This window comes from Phoxinus phoxinus (assembly GCF_949152265.1).
Source record: "Phoxinus phoxinus genome assembly, chromosome: 20".
NCBI lineage: Eukaryota > Metazoa > Chordata > Actinopteri > Cypriniformes > Leuciscidae > Phoxinus > Phoxinus phoxinus.
Window position 1 is genome coordinate 23249951 of NC_136895.1, and position 19694 is coordinate 23269644.

General features: G+C 39.6%; 3 protein-coding genes and 1 long non-coding RNA gene across 4 annotated transcripts in view; 3 read left to right on the forward strand and 1 right to left on the reverse strand.

Moving 5' to 3' along the window:
* Window positions 1–19694, reverse strand: part of LOC306988955 (T-lymphocyte surface antigen Ly-9-like) — a 108748-nt gene that overhangs the window by 53124 nt on the left and 35930 nt on the right. The window lies entirely within an intron of this gene.
* The window catches only part of LOC306988760 (uncharacterized protein), a gene marked incomplete at both ends in the record, with an annotated part of 64841 nt that overhangs the window by 33921 nt on the left and 11226 nt on the right, over window positions 1–19694 (forward strand). The window lies entirely within an intron of this gene.
* LOC306988965 (uncharacterized protein) lies at window positions 1031–3934 on the forward strand. Its single transcript, XM_079594217.1, has 4 exons — window positions 1031–1206; window positions 1340–1651; window positions 3142–3444; window positions 3564–3934. Exons 1-4 carry the CDS (start codon window positions 1164–1166, stop codon window positions 3740–3742), a joined length of 837 nt encoding a protein of 278 aa, XP_079450343.1. The 5' UTR covers window positions 1031–1163; the 3' UTR covers window positions 3743–3934.
* LOC306988983 lies at window positions 6642–10260 on the forward strand. Its single transcript, XR_013795537.1, has 3 exons — window positions 6642–6965; window positions 9250–9310; window positions 9398–10260. It is a non-coding gene; the product is annotated as an uncharacterized lncRNA (long non-coding RNA).

The following is a 19694-nucleotide window of genomic DNA, read 5'->3' on the forward strand; positions in this document are numbered from 1 at the left end:
ACAACAAAGTGATGAATCCAAAACAAGGTAATACAAAAAAAACTGAATAAAGCAGCCTTTAAATATAACTCTAAGAACATTAAGTGTCAGTTTGTGTCTGCTGAGACAGATCTACTGTCAAAAATATGTGGTCTCTAAAGTTCAGTCCATATGAAATGAGAAGAGAAAATAACCACACAAACATAATTAAAGTGTAAACTTGAGTCAAGACAGTTCCTCTGTCCATTGAGCTTCTTTTGTGAGGTTTGGAAATGAGGGATATATATTCTCTGTTATTCTCGAGATAGCCTAGAGCCTATAACCACAGAGAAGAGAAGATCCTGAAAATAAACCACAAGAAATGAGACCATCTGCAAACATAAACATATATCTGTTCTCTGATCTAAAGCTAAGATTATTTACTGAGAACAGAATCTTTCTCAGAAACAACTCTCAATATGATTACAGGTCTCTTTTGGACTATTAAAAGAAGTGATTAAAAAAGTGTGGAATTAGAATATACTGAAAAAGACCTCACCAAAACATACATGATAACATCAAACTTGTGTGAATTTTCACAGGATGTGTGAATTTGCATATTTAGTGTGTATAAAGGCCGTCTTCTTCAGCTGCTACCATAAAATATAATGGCTTGACTTCCCTTCAAAACAGCAAGAAACAAAAGAACAAAATGAACTATTTTCCTGTAGATTTCCACTTACAACCGATTATCATCAAGAGCTTACTTTTTGGAAAACTAGAATTGATGCAAAACAGGTTTTTGCTTAATATTTTTGTATTATAGCACTAGCTAATACTTATTAATAATTATAGATAGTGTGTCCTTTATTGTAGATCAAGTGTCCTCTATTACCAGCTTCTTTGCTGCACAACTTGGATGCAAACTTTATTTACAATGTCAGTTTTTCTACTTAGAAGTTTAATGAACTGGGTCTTTAAGAAGAACCGGAGCAAGAGCGCTGAACCTCTCTCTAAAATTATCATTGGTTGAGCATATGTCTACGTCACCACCTGTTACGCCCACAGGCTCGCGCACACATAACGGTGGCGTGCAGTGTTGGAGTAGCTAGTATGAAGCGGATTTTTGAAACATTCCCTTAAAAATAAAAAAATAAAAACATCACATTTTCTGACTTGTTATGTGACAATTTGAGACTGCGAAAATGATTCGCACGTTTGTTTTGCTCGTTTTTTTGTGTCTAGTTGGTAAGTTATAAATCTGTTTTTCATAACATGTTATCACAAAGTAGTTACATACTACACACAATAGGTTACTACTTCTTACGGTAAGAAGATTTACATGAATGATATATTTATGCCATTTAATCTCGTTCTGTAGGTGTTTTTCAGGTTGAATCACATGAAGTTCAGTCAGTGATGCTGGGAGACTCTGTCACTCTGGACTCTGGTGTTTCTGAAGTACAGCTGAAGGATGAGATCGAGTGGAGGTTTGACAACAGTCGCATAGTTAACGCAATTAACTTGGGCAATCCAAAGTATGATGATGAGAGATTCAGAGACAGACTGAAGCTGGAGAGAAACGGATCTCTAACCATCACAGACACCAGAACCACAGATACTGGAGTCTATAAATTTAGTACAATTATCAATAACAAGGAGTTACTAAAGACGTTCAGTGTTACTGTTTACGGTAGGTGTAGTAGCCTTTAGGCTAATTAATCGCCTATAGCCTAATGTCATTTTCATATTGTACGTTAAATCACACTAAATCGTTCTCAAAATTAGCCTACATTTTTCAAGATGTTTTTTATATTGGACTTACAGCTACATATACTTTTCAGGCTGTGTAGCCTATTCCTGTACGGCTTTGCATTGTTTCATTTCAATTGGCTAGACACGAAGTTGATATTCATTATTTGACCACCAGATGGCCGTTACAACGTACACCGTATTTCGCGTAATGGACCCTTTTACGACACAGTCATTCACTTGTCTCGCTTGGAGACACAAGGGTCTTTCGCACTGGAGGAACGTTTTTATAATTCCTACAACTATTGGCCGAAGTAGCCTACCCGAGTTTTGGCATGTTTGCAGTCGCACCGCAGAAACTGGGCAGAAGCCTATTCAGCTGTAGACCCGCCGGAAGCATGACGAATGTCAGGCGCATTAAATAACCAGGCGCAAGGCGGTAGTGCAGCTTCAGTCAACAGGCACCATTTTTTTTATTCAAATATTCAACTTATATATAAAAAAGATATAACAGACCTTCAATGCTAATACACGAAAAGAAACAATTACAAAAGAAAAGAAATAAACAAACAAACAAATATATATAAGAAAACAAAACCAATGGTGAAATGTCTTTAATATTTATGTCATGATGTGGTAAACTAATTTATGAATTAGGTGTTTATCTGCTTAAAATCGGTATTCTGTATCTTTTATTGTTTATGATAGAGTTATCAAATAAGATAGATCTACTTGGCAATAAACATGAGTAATCAATCAAACGGCATTGCAAAGTAAAGTATTAGGTGTAACTAACCCAAACAATAATATTTCTTTAATTTCTGTATTTTTCTGTCATGATAAAAATAGCCTATTAAATCGACACACTTAGTTCTCATTTTATTGATCAGGGAACACGCATAGAAGCTCAACCGAACCTGCTTGACTATACTTGAGAACATTCTTTTTAAGTAAGTAAGTAGGCTAATTACTTATCGAAGTACTCAAGAGAGAATGCCATGTCAGTCGCAGCCACGTTCTTGTGGACTTAAAAATGGCTGCCGCGTGTCCGTTAAGTCCATGAGACCGTAGGGTGTCTCATTTGTCATTTTATGCTTCAGAAGGGGGCTCGCGAGCCTTAGCGGTCGATATGCGCCCTCAATTCACACTTGTGTCAGCTGATGTGTGTGTTGATGAATAAAAACCTAAATTCAATCTGTTCATCATACAAAGCAATCGTGTCTTATTTAAAAGTATTGCCGTTAAATATTGTAGATATCAATCCATTTAAAATGTGTACATAGCTCATCTAATAAAACCAAAATTGCACGTGTAATCAGCACTATACTTTATTAAGACAGTATAAGCACACCTCACCTCCGTCCTGTGGCTGCTGGCCTAAAACTACTAGTCTGAAAGCGCTGATGAAGAATGTCATTTCATGTTTTGCAGCTCCAGTACCCGTTCCTGTCATTTCCAGTGTGATTTCACAGTGTTCTTCATCATCAGAAACTTCATCAAGCCCAACATGTGTGGTGCAGTGTTCAGTGATGGATGTGTTCAGGGTTAATCTGTCCTGGTACAGAGGAATCAGTGTATTGTCCAGCATCAGTGTGTCTGATCTCAGCATTAGTCTCTCTCTACCTCTGGAGGTGGAATATCAGGATAACAACACATACAGATGTGTGGTGAGCAATCCTGTCAGCAACCAGACCAAACACGTGTGCATTACCGATCTCTGTCGTTTGTGTACAGGTACGTTAGCTGTGATGTTATTTATTTACTCAACCAATCTCAGGACAATGTCACGCTACATTAGTGTATATTTACTGAGTCAAAAAAATATATTTTTTGTGTTTAATTTCTTTCTACAGATGAAGTCAGTTTTTGTGAAAGCACTGAAGCTGTGATCCGATTGGCTGGCACTGCTCTGGTGAGTCTGGCTGCTGCGGCTGCTTTCATTGTTCTGGTTTATGACATCAGATCCCGAAGAGCTGAAATGGAGAGACAACAGACCCACAGTGCTGGATCTGATACTATAAAACAAGAATAAGCAGCCTTTTTTACTTTTTTTTTCTTTTCTTTTCTTTTTGTTGTTGTTCCAATTTTGCATTTTGCGTGACTTTTTGCATGATGACAAAAATATAAAAGAATGGATGCAGTGTTTTTTAAATGCTGTTTAATTTACCAAAATTGAAATAAAACTGTATGCATGCTGTGCTTAAAATAAAATACTGATTTCAGATTTTTTGTGTTTTCTTTTTTTTGCACCTAATTTGTCATTTTGTGTTTTCTTTGGTCAAATTAGAAATTATGTTCACCTGCAGCTCTATAGCTCTACTGGAACCGTACAGAGAAGTAAAACTTGATTTTAAAACAGATATTGATGAAAACCTGTTCCAACTTGGTGATGGGCGAGTTTGTTCCTATATTACCCACTTTGAAAAAACTCCCAAGGTGTCCGATATTGCGACACGTTCAAGAGAAATGCGGTCATTATACTTGTAATATCTTGAGGTCCGAATAAAACACTGAGGATGGTGGTTGTAATAGCTCAGTAACCTTTACTCCAAAACTGCCAGAGAACAGCTGCATATATACTTTACTTTATTTCAGACCCAGAGGGATCCATAATACATTACAAAACACATACATAGTAATACACCCCCCCCCACACACACACACACACACACACACACACAAACACACACACAAATAAAATAAAAAAGTACAAGTAAAAATACACCTTCCACAGTGTTCAGTGTCTAACACAGACATGTACACCAATGGTTCCACAGTCTGGACGAAAATCTTACAGAACTTCGTCTAGGGTCAGCCAACACTGCAATTAGGTCATTTTTGATTCAGACACCCTACCCATAAATCTATACATTAAGTTACGCAAGACTGCAGCACAGGTAGGTACCCCAGCACTAACAAACAGGCTTGCACTGGAGTCTCTTGGAACTCTTAGCAGCAGCCTCATGCTGTCATTATAAGCCACTGTGAGCTTTCTAATGCTACCTTGCGCATAACGGCACCACAGATAGGCAGTGTACAATGGTGTACAGTATGTTCTAAAGAGTGAGATCTTCACAGCGACAGAGCACATACTAAACTTACGACACAACATGTTCGCTTGCACATACAGCTTACGACGCTGCCTATAAATATCCTTGTCATCGGACAGGTCATTTGCAATAATATGGCCAAGATATGTAATATCTGTGCATACATCAAGTACAGTGCCAGATAGATAGAAATCAGGAAAATGTGAATGTCTATCTTCTCTACTTCTTATAGTCATGATTTTACTCTTTTTTGGATTATACTTTATATCAAAATCTGCACCATACTGTGTGCGCATAGTCTCAAATGCTGTTGTATACTAGCACTGTATGGGCTAAAAATGACCAAGTCATCAGCGTACATAAGGTGATTCATTTGTGAGTCACCAACCCTACAACCTGTACCACAAGCATTTAAAATAATATAGAGCATCACAGTCCCGCCCACAGCCCGAGAGAGCTCTGGTGCCGGAAGTAAATTTCCCATTAATTTCTCCCATTGACTTTTGGAAAAATCCGTATCTAAAGAGTTTTAGAGCATGTCTGAGGATAACCAGCTATGGCTGAACTCATAAGCATACAACATATCATTTCGAGTAAAAAAACGAAGAGAAAATCCAAAAAAAGGCAAAGGTACAAGACTGTGTACATATTTTCATTTCCGAGCGAAGGAACTACTCATCCCATAAACCACCGCGCCTCACTGAAGTCGACTGAAGCCACAGCCGCAAAAGAGCCTTTTGAGTGAATTTTATATAGTAAATGTGTAGTTAATAGCAGTTATTTCAGTAATAATCGTGTAAATAAAAATAATAATATATTGTGTGCGTGTGTGAAAGCGGTTAACAATAGCGTTAGCAACATGGTGCAGCTCAGTCATCAACACACGTGTGTTCAGTCAGTGTGTAACGTTAGTTTGTGTGTTTATTTCACAGCCCTTTATGACACAGGACACTCTCCTGACAGGACAGGTTGAGGCCCATGCTCATTTTCATGATGTTATAGGTCATCCTTAATTGTAATAACATTTAATGTATTTTCTTAATATCCACAACCACAACAAGTGAAAATTAAAAAGTGATGGTCAGCAAACCAGAAAGTGCACAGCGCCACCGGTCTGATGCATGGACCGGTGCATGGTCTGCTCTTGGACCGTCATATTCAGTTTATTAACTTGCCATGAATGATTACACAAATGTTCAGTAAATGCATGAAGAGGTATGCCTAGGCTTAATATTGTTTTGACAGTGGCATCATAAAATGCTTGATATGACTCATACCATATGAAGGCTACAGTAGCCTATCTAAAGTGAACGATAAGTAAGGGATAATGTAAAGCGAGGCGGTTGTAAGGCTGATTATGAGCCTGAAGCGAAGCCTGAAGGAAGTTGTATTCGCTATAACAACCAACTCGCTATACATTATCCCGCTTATTACATGGCTACCTACCAAATAAATAAATAATTTGACACAAAATATTAATTTAAAAAGGAATGTATTGATTTAAAAACTATTTATATGGCTTCCGCTAAAGAAAACAGTCCGTTCAAGTCTCTACCAGAGAATGTAGACGGGCTCTGGTCTCTACTGTTAGAATCCTGCTTCCATGGCAACGCTCTGACCTTCGCGGGGTTTACACGACAACCAATCAGATGCAACACTGTGGGATTGTGGGATTGTTTAGGAGTGTGGGTAATGAAGTACTTATCCAAGACATCGCGAATAAAAGGCATTTATCTCAAATCAAGGTTAGTGCCCCATGAACTTTTGGCGTTTATATGAGCATATACAATCGCTTAGTACAGCCGTTGCTGGGTTTAAGTCTAGGTTACGTTTTTATGGCTTATACCCCAAATGTCTATGGAGAAATTGTATAGAGCGCGGGATCGTGACGTCGGCGGATCACAGTAGCGCAAGGCATTGTGGGACTTTAGGTCACGGAGGTTATGGGAGAAACGTAGAGTGGCGGTAATATTAGTATTTGCGGTAGTATATTGGTATATTTTAGAAGTAAGTTAGGCTAATTCAGTTCAGAAAAACGACAGAATGGTGAACACATATTGCATTACACTGTCATAATCGTTTTCACGATCGGCGTGGGAAAAAAACAATGGAAATGAAGTCGCAGAGCTACTGTAAGACGGACAAACATCACCTTCAGCAACATTTCCCGACACATGTGCGTGTGTTCACGGCATTTTCACACAGGTAAGTTATCATTACAACACCTTAACTGTTATGTGGCGACATTGCTTGCAAGGTAGCATGCCACATCAGTTTGTTGAGGCTTTTGGCAATCGTGTTTCAGTTATTGTAGACTGCTTTGAAATTTACATTGAGAGACCATCAAATCTGAAAGCTAGAGCACAGACATTTTCTCACTACAAACACAGGCACACCCTCAAGTATCTAATTGGCAAGTAATCATAAAACATGCCATAAACCTTATGAACTGCATGTTACATACTATGTGTTAATAACCTAACTTTACCTTCAAATGGCTTCATGTTTAACTGCTTCTTTTTTTCTCTTTTTTTATTTTTTATTCTTTACATTGTCTTGTTTTTTTATTTTTTTATTGCATTCCCTCCTTGAAATGTATTTTAACTGTTTTGATCTGTAAGGTGTCTTTAAATAAAATGTATTACCAAATGTATCACAAATAAAATGTATTATTATTATAAATGATGGAATAAATGATGGAAAACTGTCAATTCTAAATCTTTTTATTTGTGTCACATAACATGAACTTAGTGCAATGCTGAAGTAAATATGGTAAGTAAATGAGTAATTATAACAGGACCTGCACAGTAACAATGTAGTGTAAATATAACAAGTACAATAAATAACAACTTGAACTTAGTGCAATGCTGAGGTAAATATGGTAAGTAAATAAGTAATTATAGAGATTTATAATTTCGGAACTGCTCAAATGTGTATGCGCTCACACCACAAACAAGGTAAGAAAACACGTCAGGAAATGTTGTTTGCGGTAGCTTGTTCAGGTCAGTCAACCACTCTTTGTGTTCGTACGGATCGAGCCCGTTAATTGTCTTTATTTTGTCCAAGTAGCGCTTGGTAGATAACCTTGAGCTTTATCTTCGCACGGTCCATGTGTGTTTGTTTACCTTTTTCTTCTTCTCTACACAACCTCGTTTGGCAAACAAAGAATTACCGCCACCAGCTGCCTGCTCACTATTATTTATTGTTGTTATTTATTGTGCCAAATGTTCGTATGCGTTTTTTCGCATTCGTGATTCGGTGGCTTTGAATTGTCAAAGCACCATTCAATCACGCTTGCACACTGCCTCCGAAACTTTCGTCCGTCATAAAAAACATCGAAACGGGTTCGATTTTCTGCGTTTTTCGCATCCGTAACAAGCAGTTTAAATGGTGTTTAGATGGTGCTTTGACAATTCAGAGCCACCGAATCACGAATACGAAAAAACGCATACAAACATTTCGGACTCAGTGTGCAATGCCCTAGAGTTACAACCATAGACAGTATATAAGATGGACACAGCGACCCCATAGACTTCAACGGAGAAAAGTGAAGCCCATTTGAAGCACTCACTTCCTGATCGCCAGGCGAACTGCGCAGGCTCAAACTGAGCTTGAACACGTGAGCAACATGTCTGACAGCTGTCAGTCTTCTAGTAGCTGTGCGGAGAGAAATCTGAATCATTCCCTTCCGAATTTCGCAGAGACGGAGAGCGTGAGCATTAGCTGTCCATGAGCTAGCACCAGGATAAACTTTATCACTCTCTATGGGCTTCTCCCTTGACTTTATCGGACTTTATGCCTCCACGTTCCCCCGATTGCCTGCGAGCTTCTACACCGGTCTATACGGTAATTTCTCTACAGTGCGACAGAGAGTCGCGTGAGTTATGACGCAATCGTTAGCCTATTTTTACAAAAACGGCTTCTACGGGGCCATGACGTAAGGTACAAGGTAATGGAGCCTTTTATACATTGTCGAGTTGCTTTAGAAATAAATAATGGACAAATGGAGTCTTTGGACGCCTCAGATGTAAAGTTATTCGCTGTCAAAGTGACGCAAAAATGAATGGGAGTCAATGGAATGCTAACAGCAGGTGAAGTTCTGCTACAATGGCGGCGCCCGCGGAGGCTTCAGTTTCCGGCGGATGGATTACCCCCTTGTCTAGAATGACTGGATATGTTAGAATGTAATATAAATGTTTTTTGAGCATCAAATCATAATATTAACGTTATAATGATTTCTGAAGGATCATATGACATTGAAAAGACTGAAGTAAGTTAATGATGCTGAAAATGTAGCTTTGATCACAGGAATAAATTACATTTTAACATATATAGAAAACAGTTGTTTAAATTGTAATAAAATTTCACAATATTACAGTTTTCACTGTATTTTCGATCAAATAAATGTAGCCTTGGTGAGCATAAATGACTTTCAAAAGCATTAAAAGTTGTAGATTAGCAACATTAATAAAGTGCTTCTCTGTTTCAGCTGCCTAGAAGGACGATGAGGTGACAGTGCAGCTCGGGACAAGGAAGAGGAGGAGGAACACGTAAGTTAGACAATTTTCTTATACCTTTCTAACAAAAAGCTATAGCCTACACCTGACTACAATAGCATGGTACAATTAATTTTTCAGCTTCTGGTGAATATATAGAGCGAGACCCTCCTCCTATCCGTGCCTCAGAAGACCCTGCCCTCCGCTGGTGGGGTAAAAAAGACACTCTTCCTCTTCTCCCACAGCGCTCCATCATCTCCCTCTGCCTCCTCAACACTGTCTGAAGGAGCGTTTACCACAGCTGGGACACCGTCAGGAATGAGAGATCTCAGATTCTCTCTGAGAAAGTCATCATGCTCATTTTCTTGAACAAAAAACTATTGATGTATATTTGGGTAGGTGAAATAATACAGGAGAGATGTTAGAAATCTATATATTTTTTATTAGAATTTTTTACATATGTTTACTCTTTACGAACAATATTTTTTTGTATTTGTTAGCTTCAGAGAATCTCAAGGACTATAGATCTTTGGTAATTGTCACATTGTTCAGGTTTAGCTACTGGTAGTGAAGCAATGAAGCACATCACCACCAGACATTTGTAGCAGGAGCCTCACATGACACTCAGGAAATAATTTAACCTATTTCTGCAAATAAAATTAATAATAAAGAAACTGCTGAATCTTTTCTTTTTTTTATGGTCTTTGTTTTTCCGCCAAATTATAAAGAGTAGTATCAATAAGAGTATTGATAAGTATCAGTGGTAAAATTATTATTTAACTACACCCATCCCTAATGATAAGACACTTTTTTCAATAAAAAGAATACGTTTTAATAGTTGGTTACATTATTCATTGATTATGTTTTTTGATTAATTAATTGATGTTTCATTTCTGTACTCGTAACTTTTTAACACTTTACATGGTTAAAAATCGTTAATGTTCAAAATGTATTGGCTTAGTAATTGTACAAAGTAACACTGAATAAATGCTTATTAATAAATTAATACAGTGTGGGTTTTGGGCCATTTTCTATTTAGAATTTAATAGGGGTTTAAATTAGAGAAGTATATCAAACATAAATGTGGACGTAGTATTTTGGTCGTTAGGAAGTAGCAGCCACGTTCCAGCGACGTACTTCTATAACGTCGCCACGACGATTATGGGAATCACAAAGTTACGTCGCTGGAACGTTATGTGGTACGTCGCTACGACGAATATGGTCCTTTGATGTTACGTCGTCCTCGCAACATGCCAGTTTGGTCATTGAGACGTCCTCATCACGTTCCAGCGACGTACCACTATAACGTCGCCACGACGATCATGGGAATCACAAAGTTACGTCGCTGGAACGTTATGTGGTACGTCGCTACGACGAATATGGTCCGGTCCGGTTACGTCTTCACAACGTAACTGTGTTAGCTGGGTTCATATGGATCTATGATTCCTAATTCCTTTATCTTCCTCTTGTATTTTTTTCTGATGCTAATAAGTGCGAGAGTTAGCTGACGGCCGCTGTGCTAATAATAGATAACGTTAGTGGTGGGGGAAAAAATAGATTCTGTTCAATATTGAGATATTTTGCGCACGCAATATCAATACTGTAGTGCTAATTATAAAATAATTATACTAATAACTTTATTATAAGTATAATAATAATATATATTACACACCCCTAATAATAGATCCATTGCCACTGAGTAGCTGACGGATGTATTCCGTCAAAATGGCTGACACGCGGCTAGGGGTCACGTGACTGGGAGATCCCTATCAGAGAATGTCTAATAAGGACGGGTTCTGTCCCTATACACACACAGCTCTGCAGCTCACTGATTACACTGAGTCACGTGACCTTAGGAACCAATCACATCACAGCATTTCACAACATGAGAAACCCTTTATATACTGTCTATGGAGAAACCCAGGGTGATTCTCAATAGGGGATTATCACGCTTCCGGGTTTACTGGGCGGGATTTTTCCACTTTGTCCATCAAACAAACAACGCCAACCTCATTCAAGTTTCCATGGATTCCCGACTGAACTGAGTCTAAGGAAGAAGTGGATTAAAGCTCTCGAAAAAGAAACCGTATCCCTTGTCCACTTTGGAGCGGGAATTCGTAATTACAAAACGAAACCGGTTGTTGTATTTTTAAAACGCAAAATTGAACACCAAAATTTTAATTTGAACGGTAGGCTACACCAAATGCTGCGCAAAAAAATAAACTGACGATTTTTTTTTATTACTTTTTGCCCCTTAATTAAACATTTAAAATATTCACAAATTAATATGGATTTTGTTGTTGTTGATTTATTTTTCTAAGACAAAATTAGAACCTGGAAATGATATTAATCCCGCAGTGCTGAATGAGAAGAGCCATATGTCTCTGGAACCACAGCCTACAGAAAGGTGATTTATAGGCTAATGATAATAAATGTGTCTGAGAAAATAACGAGGCATTTTAATTGTTTTTAATAAAGTATTTTCTAAATCAGTGTCGCAGTCGGCTAAAAACATATCCCCATCTCCGCTGTTAAGCAGATGCGCAGAGAAATGCACCTTTCATACGCATTACATAATCAGAATGTATTAGCTTTCGATTCTAATTTGTTTGTTTTAAAGTGGACATTTCGAGCTTTAGCCTACATATGCTATATTTAGTTTCAGTTCTCGCGCTCCTGTTCACGGAGATCATGAAAGCGCACCTGATTGTTTTATTTTATTTGACAAAAGCACAACGTTTTCTTGATATTGCGAGTTTACACAAATAAAATTAGTTGCGAATAATGTATTATTATTTTCTGTATGACCAGAAATGATAGAGTAGCCTATTTTAAATTGTTTCACTGTTGATAGGAAAACGCGTCCGCGCGTCCGTTCTATGCAGTGCGCGCTCACACTCCGCTCCACAAACTCTTGGATAATGATATGCGTCAAAATCTTGTGTTTATTTGTGATAATCTTAGCCCTGTATTATTATGGTCTAACCCGCGCGGCTACTGACACTGATAGTAATGCAGCGCAATATGAAAGACTTCGTCTTAGGTTTAACAACCTATGAAACTAATAATGGACAATATGAAACTAAAACGACATAGCCTAAGCTTAATTTAAAATGGCTTAGGAATATGCTATTTAGAGGTGGATAAACGCAATTTAGAGGTGGATCGCTATTTCAGAATTTTGGGAGGTGCGCAAACGGCGTTTACGTGCGTTTAGCCTCCACTACATCCCTGCCACCGGGGATAAAAATAATTAAACAGAGGCAGGGATACATTTAATTGACCAGAAAGGGGTAAATCACACCCTGGATGCAGTATAAATAAACTTAAGGTCGTCCATCATGGGTACGCCAGAGTGATGAGTGATTCACCGGAAGTGGCATTGCACAAAGATCACTGAATGCGGAAGTACTACGTATCAGCGTGATAATCCCATAGACATCATATAGATAGACGCCCTATCGACCGCTACTACCTACTAGCGCGGTCGAGCCGTGGGGCCGCCATCTTAAACCGGTCACCCGCTCCACTCAGTGTAATCTGTATGGCCGGTGCAATGAGCTGTCAGCGCATTTAATTAATCATACCTCACTGAATACCGAACCGATTTTCACGCGGGTTTTTTTCTGCAAATGTCATTCATGTAGCTATGATACAGGACACATGGTTCGGCATATTTTAATATTCATAGTAGGCTTAACAGTAATATAATATTCTGATATAAGATATAAAGTGACCAGACGTCCAAAATCAAAATATGTGATGTAGGGTATAAGGTATTTTATAAATCACACTATAAATATGATAAAGAAGCAGAAACAGATAGTTGCAGTAAAGTAAGATATTTTAATAAGTTGAAGAAACAATAATGATTTGTGACACACACACACACACTTACTCTCTCTCTCTTTGTCACATACACTCACACTCGATTTGCGCATCGCCGTCATGTGTGTATTACACAGAATGCTTGTATCTGATAACCGAGAAGCTCTTGTAATTATTACTTTACCCAACCTCTCCATGCCGAGTGATGCAGTAAACACAGCCTAGCTAACGTTAGCTGGCTACGATTTCAGTCCAGTAATATCAAAGATCCTTGCTCGTTCTCAATTATCTGGTAATATTCTATTCACAAAATACAACCAAAAGTACAGTAATGTTAAAATGTACTTGTGAAAAGTAATCCCGGGCCCTATTTGCGCTGGTCCGCCGATTAGAACAGGAAAATGCTCCACAGTGCTCTGGAATCTAACTGCTGCTAAGCAACGAAACTAGGAGTACGACCGGTTTAAGATGGCGGCCGTATTTCTCGGTGCCCAGCAGCCAATAGGGCATAGTCTCTATATAATATCTATGGATAATCCCCTATTGACTCCCATTCATTTTTGCGTCACTTTGACAGCGAATAACTTTACATCTGAAGTGTCCAAAGACTCCATTTGTCCATTATTTATTTCTAAAGAAACTCGACAATGTATAAAAGGCTCCATTACTTTACGTTAAGACTTCGTAGAAGCTGTTTTTGTAAAAAATAGGCTAACGATTGCGTCATACCCAGGCGACTCTCTGTCACACTGTAGAGAAATTACCGTATAGACTGCCGGAGAAGCTCGCAAGCAATCGGGGGGACGTGGAGGCATAAAGTCAAGGGAGAAGCCCATAGAGAGTCATAAAGTTGCTCATGCTGCTAGCTCATTGACAACTAATAATCACGCTCTCCGTCTCTGAGAGATTCGGAAGGGAATGATTCAGATTTCCCTCGGCACAGCTACTAGAAGACCCACGTCACATCTACGTCGTCAAGCTCAGTTTGAGCCTGCGCAGTTCGCCTGGCGATCAGGAAGTGAGTGCTTCAAATGGGCTTCACTTTTCTCCGTTGAAATCTATGGGGTCGCTGTGTCCATCTTATATACTGTCTATGGATAATCCCCTATTAGAGAATTGAGATGTCCTTCAAGATGACTGAGCTCGATCGGTTTCCGGGTCATAGGATGGAGGACGGAGGAGCGAGGAGACGAGGACGGATATTGAGAAGCACCCCTAGTCTACTACAATACTGACTGGTCTCCATCAACTATCAGATAATATACAAGGTCCACACAAACTATGTTAATTTAAATTATGTCAATGTATAATTGTTTACTATATAATGTAATATCTTTCACTTGATAAATGCTGTTGTTAACTGTTAAACATACCAATAAATGAATAATTTAACAGCATTGTTCTAATAACTGAAATATTTGGACATTGCAGACGATTGTGAATACATGGGTAAATGCTAATCTACCAGGCTAATCTGTTAGTAAGGTGTAAGTATTTTTAAGGTGAACTATGCAGCTTTTTTACCTTAACTGAACAGCTTTGGAGTCATTGGAATGGTTATATGACTTTTTTCTGGTTGAATGGTGGTCGTTTCGCACCCCCCTGTCACATGTGAGCGGAAAAAACACACTTGAAACTTTGAGCCGAAGGCCCCCCGGATGCAGAGTCAGGAAGTATCGCGTGATATCAGGGCTCGCGATGTAAAGATTTGCTTTAAGGCAAAAAGAAATCTGCTAAAATTGTATCATTATTGCGCTCCCTCACGCTGTTCGAACCCGAATGAAGAAGACGTCGTAAAGAATGTCCCGTCTGCTTTGATGTCGTTGATCTACTAGCCTCTGTCTGGTATCTGAGAGTCGACAGCGAGTTTTTTGACAGTGTTGTGAAATATCTATTCCGAATCTGTAGGGGGAGCTGTAAAGAGAAACCTGCGAGCAAAAAGCGACAATACAGCGAAGAAATTGCTGAACCTGCTTTAACTAGTGATGTGACATTTGAACCGAGGCGTCGGAGCTTGTGTCGAGAAAAAATGGGCGTGCCAGATGAAGCCGCGATTCGAGGCTTGTGTTGTTAACGTGAAAATCACGTGACTAATGACAAACGAGGCCTCGGTTTGTGTGGATACGTCACATAGACAGTATAGCTGTAACCTGCATGTGTAGCAGGTTACAGCTGTCTGGCCAAATGGCAATTAATTTGCGGTGCTGTGAGTGGCGCTGGGCAGTTAACAGTGAGCCAACCGCAATGGTAGAGTCCCTATATAAATCGGGACTTTTCTTTTGACAAGCGACGTCATTGACATGCAACTGTTGTCCTGTCTACCTGCCGGCCTATCTGTCTGATGTCTGTCTTGGTCTCCCCCCTTGGTCATCTATTCTGTGGTAGCGTCGCAGGTAGGACTAGCTCTGGTTCTTTTTTTTCCACTCCTTTAACTTTGTAACTGGGGCTTATAGGGAATGTTTTAATTTTAGAAGCCCCGTTGCGGCAGTAGCCCTGTTATCAGCTGAGGGCGCGCCCGGTTATCAGCGATCAGAGCCTGGGGCCGTGACTCAATGCTATTTATCAAAGCAAGGTATGTGACTACAATGAGTAATAGATAAATGTTAGGATCTGTTTAGACATTTTTGATGTATTTCAGGAAGAGGCTTTCTAGACGGGGGGTAGCTGCCAGTGGGCGACATCAGCGCCGAACATCTGCTGTTTTGCTTACGTTTTTTAATGTCACGATTTGTTCACGGATATAACACGCTAACGTCAACAACTGCGGCTGCCTTTTCACCCGGGACCTAGAATTAGTGGAACCGTGGTTTGCTCAAGTTAATCGGCAGCTTCCTGGTGATCTCTTTCCTCCTGCTATACCGTGAATTAGTTTCATTGAACATCATATAGCCAGTTTCATGGTTTAAGTGTTGAGTGTTTGATGGACTGACACCACTGACTGTAATTGTTTTGGTCTATATTTTATAGGCTCATTGTTGTTTTGTTTGTTTATTTAAACTCTTGTATGGAGGCCTTTTTCTGCTGCTGATATACAAGAGCGTTATTTCTGATTTATTTGGGTTGATTATTTATTTGTTTTCATTTGTCTACCCCGACCAAAGATCGCTAACTGGGGGTTAATCCAGAGGGCATTTTTTGCCCCATTGTGCTGGATGGTCTATGATATTTAGTTTGTTTAATTTGTAGTTTGATGTGCGTGATTTAATTGCTACTTATATTTTTAACCCTAGTACCATCTGGGGTTTACCAGTGTATTGCAATTGTTGTGTGTAATTCTGGTTGATTTTCACGTGTTTGTCTTTTGTCCAGGTGCTGAGGACCGCCAGTGGGAGCAGTGCCCCTTGCGGTGGTGGGTCCCGTGGTGTGTGCAGTGGTTGTGTGTGCACCAAGTGTGATCATTTCCCTTGTGGTGCGTGGGTGTGAAATTTAGCACGTGTGAGTGGGGTGTTGTGTTATGGATGCTCATTGCTCGGGCCACTAGCCTCCCACTGGTAAGTTTCAGCCCTATCTTCACCTCTTGGTTGTGTGTGTGTGTGTGTGTGTGCATTGTGACTAGAGTATATTGTGTGTTTGTTATTTGATTTGGTGTCAAGTACATTCTATTTGCTGTGAAATTTGTATTATATGTTGGTTGTGAAATCTTGAATCGTTGGAGTGACTCTGGTGTGCATGGCTCCATTGGTTTTACATTTTTATAAAAAGTAAAAAGAAAAATTAATAATAATACAAATATATTTTTGTATTCGACCACTGTCTCTGGCTGATCCATTCACGAACCTGAGTGCCTTGTTAGCGAAAAGTCACTAAGTCTTTGGGTGTAAGTCCCATTGTGGCGTAGTCTGCTAGTTGTCTGGGTCTAAGCCCCGTTATATCTATTCCACCTGCCACACATGTGTAGTACGTGTCAGAGAGTAAGAGTGTTAGCTCTCATTGTCATTGTCGTTGTGTCCTATGTGCTAGGCAGTAGCCAGGAATCACAATGTAGGTGGGCCCAGAGAAAATCAGGTGGGCACAGCTAAAATGCATCTGTTATCAAAATAGGCCAACACAACTACACCTGCTTGAATACAACAATTTAATCAGAGCACAAGCATGTATGTCATCATCATAAGCAGTGTTAAGAACATAACGATAAGAACATAATTTCCACTGCGCGCGCCACACTACACACGCGCACATCTGACAGATGCAAAACAACACTATCAACAAATCAGCAGGACAGTTAGTTGACAGTGTGTTGTTCATACTGTCACTATCCAAACAATTTATGAATAATTGATGAATTGTGTGTGTCCTATGTTTCTTGTTTCTGCAAAGTAAATTCAGACAAAAAAATAGATAATTAATTTTATACCCAGGTAATGGACAAATGTCTGCTCAGATATTTTTATTATTGCAAATGAAAGGTTACAGACATTAACAGTGAGAAGAAAATAAATAAATGAAACAGAATGGGGGCTATATGGACATCATAAGTCTGCTCAGGTCATTGGTTCAGAATTAATTAAATTGTCTGCTATTTCTTTGCACGTAGCTAGGTGTCACCAGTGAGCAATAGCCTACTGAATGAAGCTTCAAATAATTAACCTTTAGGTGAAGCAATGTGCTGTAAGGTCTCAGGCCCTGTCCCAAATGGCGCACTTGATGTGGACTTTCGGTCTCGTGGACTTAAATTGCGCGTGCTCGCTGAGTCTACGAGTCCGTAGGCCGTCCCATTCATCATTTTAACGCTCTGAAGTGTGCTCAGCAGCGCCCCCTTTGTACCCTTGAAGCGGTCTTCCGCGAAGCCCGCATGGATGCAGGCTTCACGCACTTTAACTACCCAGGAATCCTTGCGAATTTGCGAAAGGCCAATCAGACAACGAATGGGAGGAGCTTTGACTCATTTTAACATTGATGAGAAGAAAATATTTAAGTGTAAATATCATTATTTTTATAACCTATGTGTACATTTTGCCAGTTATTAGGCCTACCTACAGTTTATACAAACATTATGGTCATCAACCAATGGTTGATGTCTCAAACATAAATATAAATATATATTTATATTTCATATAAACATAAATAGCGCACTGAATAATAGGCTACGATCGCATTATGCTTAATTAAATAAATATAACCGAATGTCAGGGCTTTACTGAGTCATATGTAAATGTAGAAATATAATATTTAAACAACAACCGGACCGTCTTCCTATTTCCGGCGTGGCGATCGAGTCTGTCCCAAAAATACCTCTCAATGCGCCCTCGTGGACTCGCGCCAAAGGCCCTATAGGTCTGCACTACATGACGTCACCAAAGTGTGGACTCTGAGGAAGTCCACAAGTCCGGAGTGTGCCATTTGGGACAGGGCCTCAGTGGTTCAGGAAGCCTCATTTTGCCATAGCTTTAACCCTCTTATATACTGTTTATGGCTTTAACACACCTTTAACATATGGTTTAGCAAATTGCTAATGTTTATCATAATTTAGTGGTGGGCAGATCGAGGCTTCGTGAAGCAATGAAACAGTTGAACCAAATGTGCCATATTGTTTCGAGGCTTCGAATCAATCCGACACCGTCTCAACGGTGACACCTAGTGGTCACTTGCAGGTGTTGATCTGAAACAACCTTGACGAGCCATTACATTTTTTTTTTTTTTTTTTTTTTTTTTTTTTTTTTTTCTAATATGTGAAGCTTGTAACCTATAGGCTCATCGCTGTGCATAATGTTATTTTGGTCCTGCAAAATGAATATTAATAAAAGAAATCAAGCCACAATGTCTCACTTTTTTAGAGATTTTTTTATTCAAAAATATTAATTTCTCTGCTGTGGAAGCACTTTGCTTACTTCTTTCTTTACTTCGTGCTCGCTGAGTCTACGAGTCCGTAGACCGTCCTGTTATGTCTGAAAATGTTCAGTAATGTGTCCTGTTGGACTCAGTTATGTTATGCACTGTGAGTGACATGGTTAATGTGCCTTTAAGGCTTATTGCATTGATTTACGGCAAAGGTCGGAGAATGTGGGTTTTGCGGCAGTTAAGTAAACGAGATATGAACGAAGCTACACGGGGTGATTATTGAGTCCTACACAAACACAACATTTGGCGAACGAGGATGTCTGAACTGGTCTTACCACCACCGCCACCTTTCCTACCTGTTCCCGGTGATCCAGCTGTCCCCTGGGATTGCTGGCTGACGTCGTTTGAGGATTATTTGCTTGCTTTGGGACACTCGGACCTAGCTGAGGCGAGGAAGTGCGCGCTCCTGCGCCATTGTCTCGGGCAGGAGGGTCAGCGAATATTTGCCACGCTCACCTTATCGGATGATAAGTACGTCACAGCGACAACCGCCTTGAAGGCTCACTTCAGCTCCGGAAGAAGCAGGCGGATGCACCGTTTTGAGTTTCGTCAGAGGACCCAAAAGCCGGGTGAGACCGTCGCACAATATATATCAGCATTACGTGAGCTGGCTAGATTTTGTGAGTTCGGGACTTTGGAGGATGGACTTATAGTTGACCAGTTAATAGAGAAAACGTCATGTAACCAACTGAGGGAGAGACTTTTACTAGAGCCAGACTCCACGACACTAGCGGACGCTTTAGTAATTGGAAAGCAGTTGGAAACGGCCCTA

What these genes read in the sequence shown, in the direction of transcription:
- LOC306988965 (XM_079594217.1), top strand. Translation starts at nt 1,164, where the DNA reads ATGATTCGCACGTTTGTTTTGCTCGTTTTTTTGTGTCTAGTTG. An exon ending in GTTCAGTGTTACTGTTTACG is followed by an intron (nt 1,652 to 3,141) that starts GTAGGTGTAGTA and finishes CATGTTTTGCAG; the next exon opens with CTCCAGTACCCGTTCCTGTC. An exon ending in TCTCTGTCGTTTGTGTACAG is followed by an intron (nt 3,445 to 3,563) that starts GTACGTTAGCTG and finishes TTCTTTCTACAG; the next exon opens with ATGAAGTCAGTTTTTGTGAA.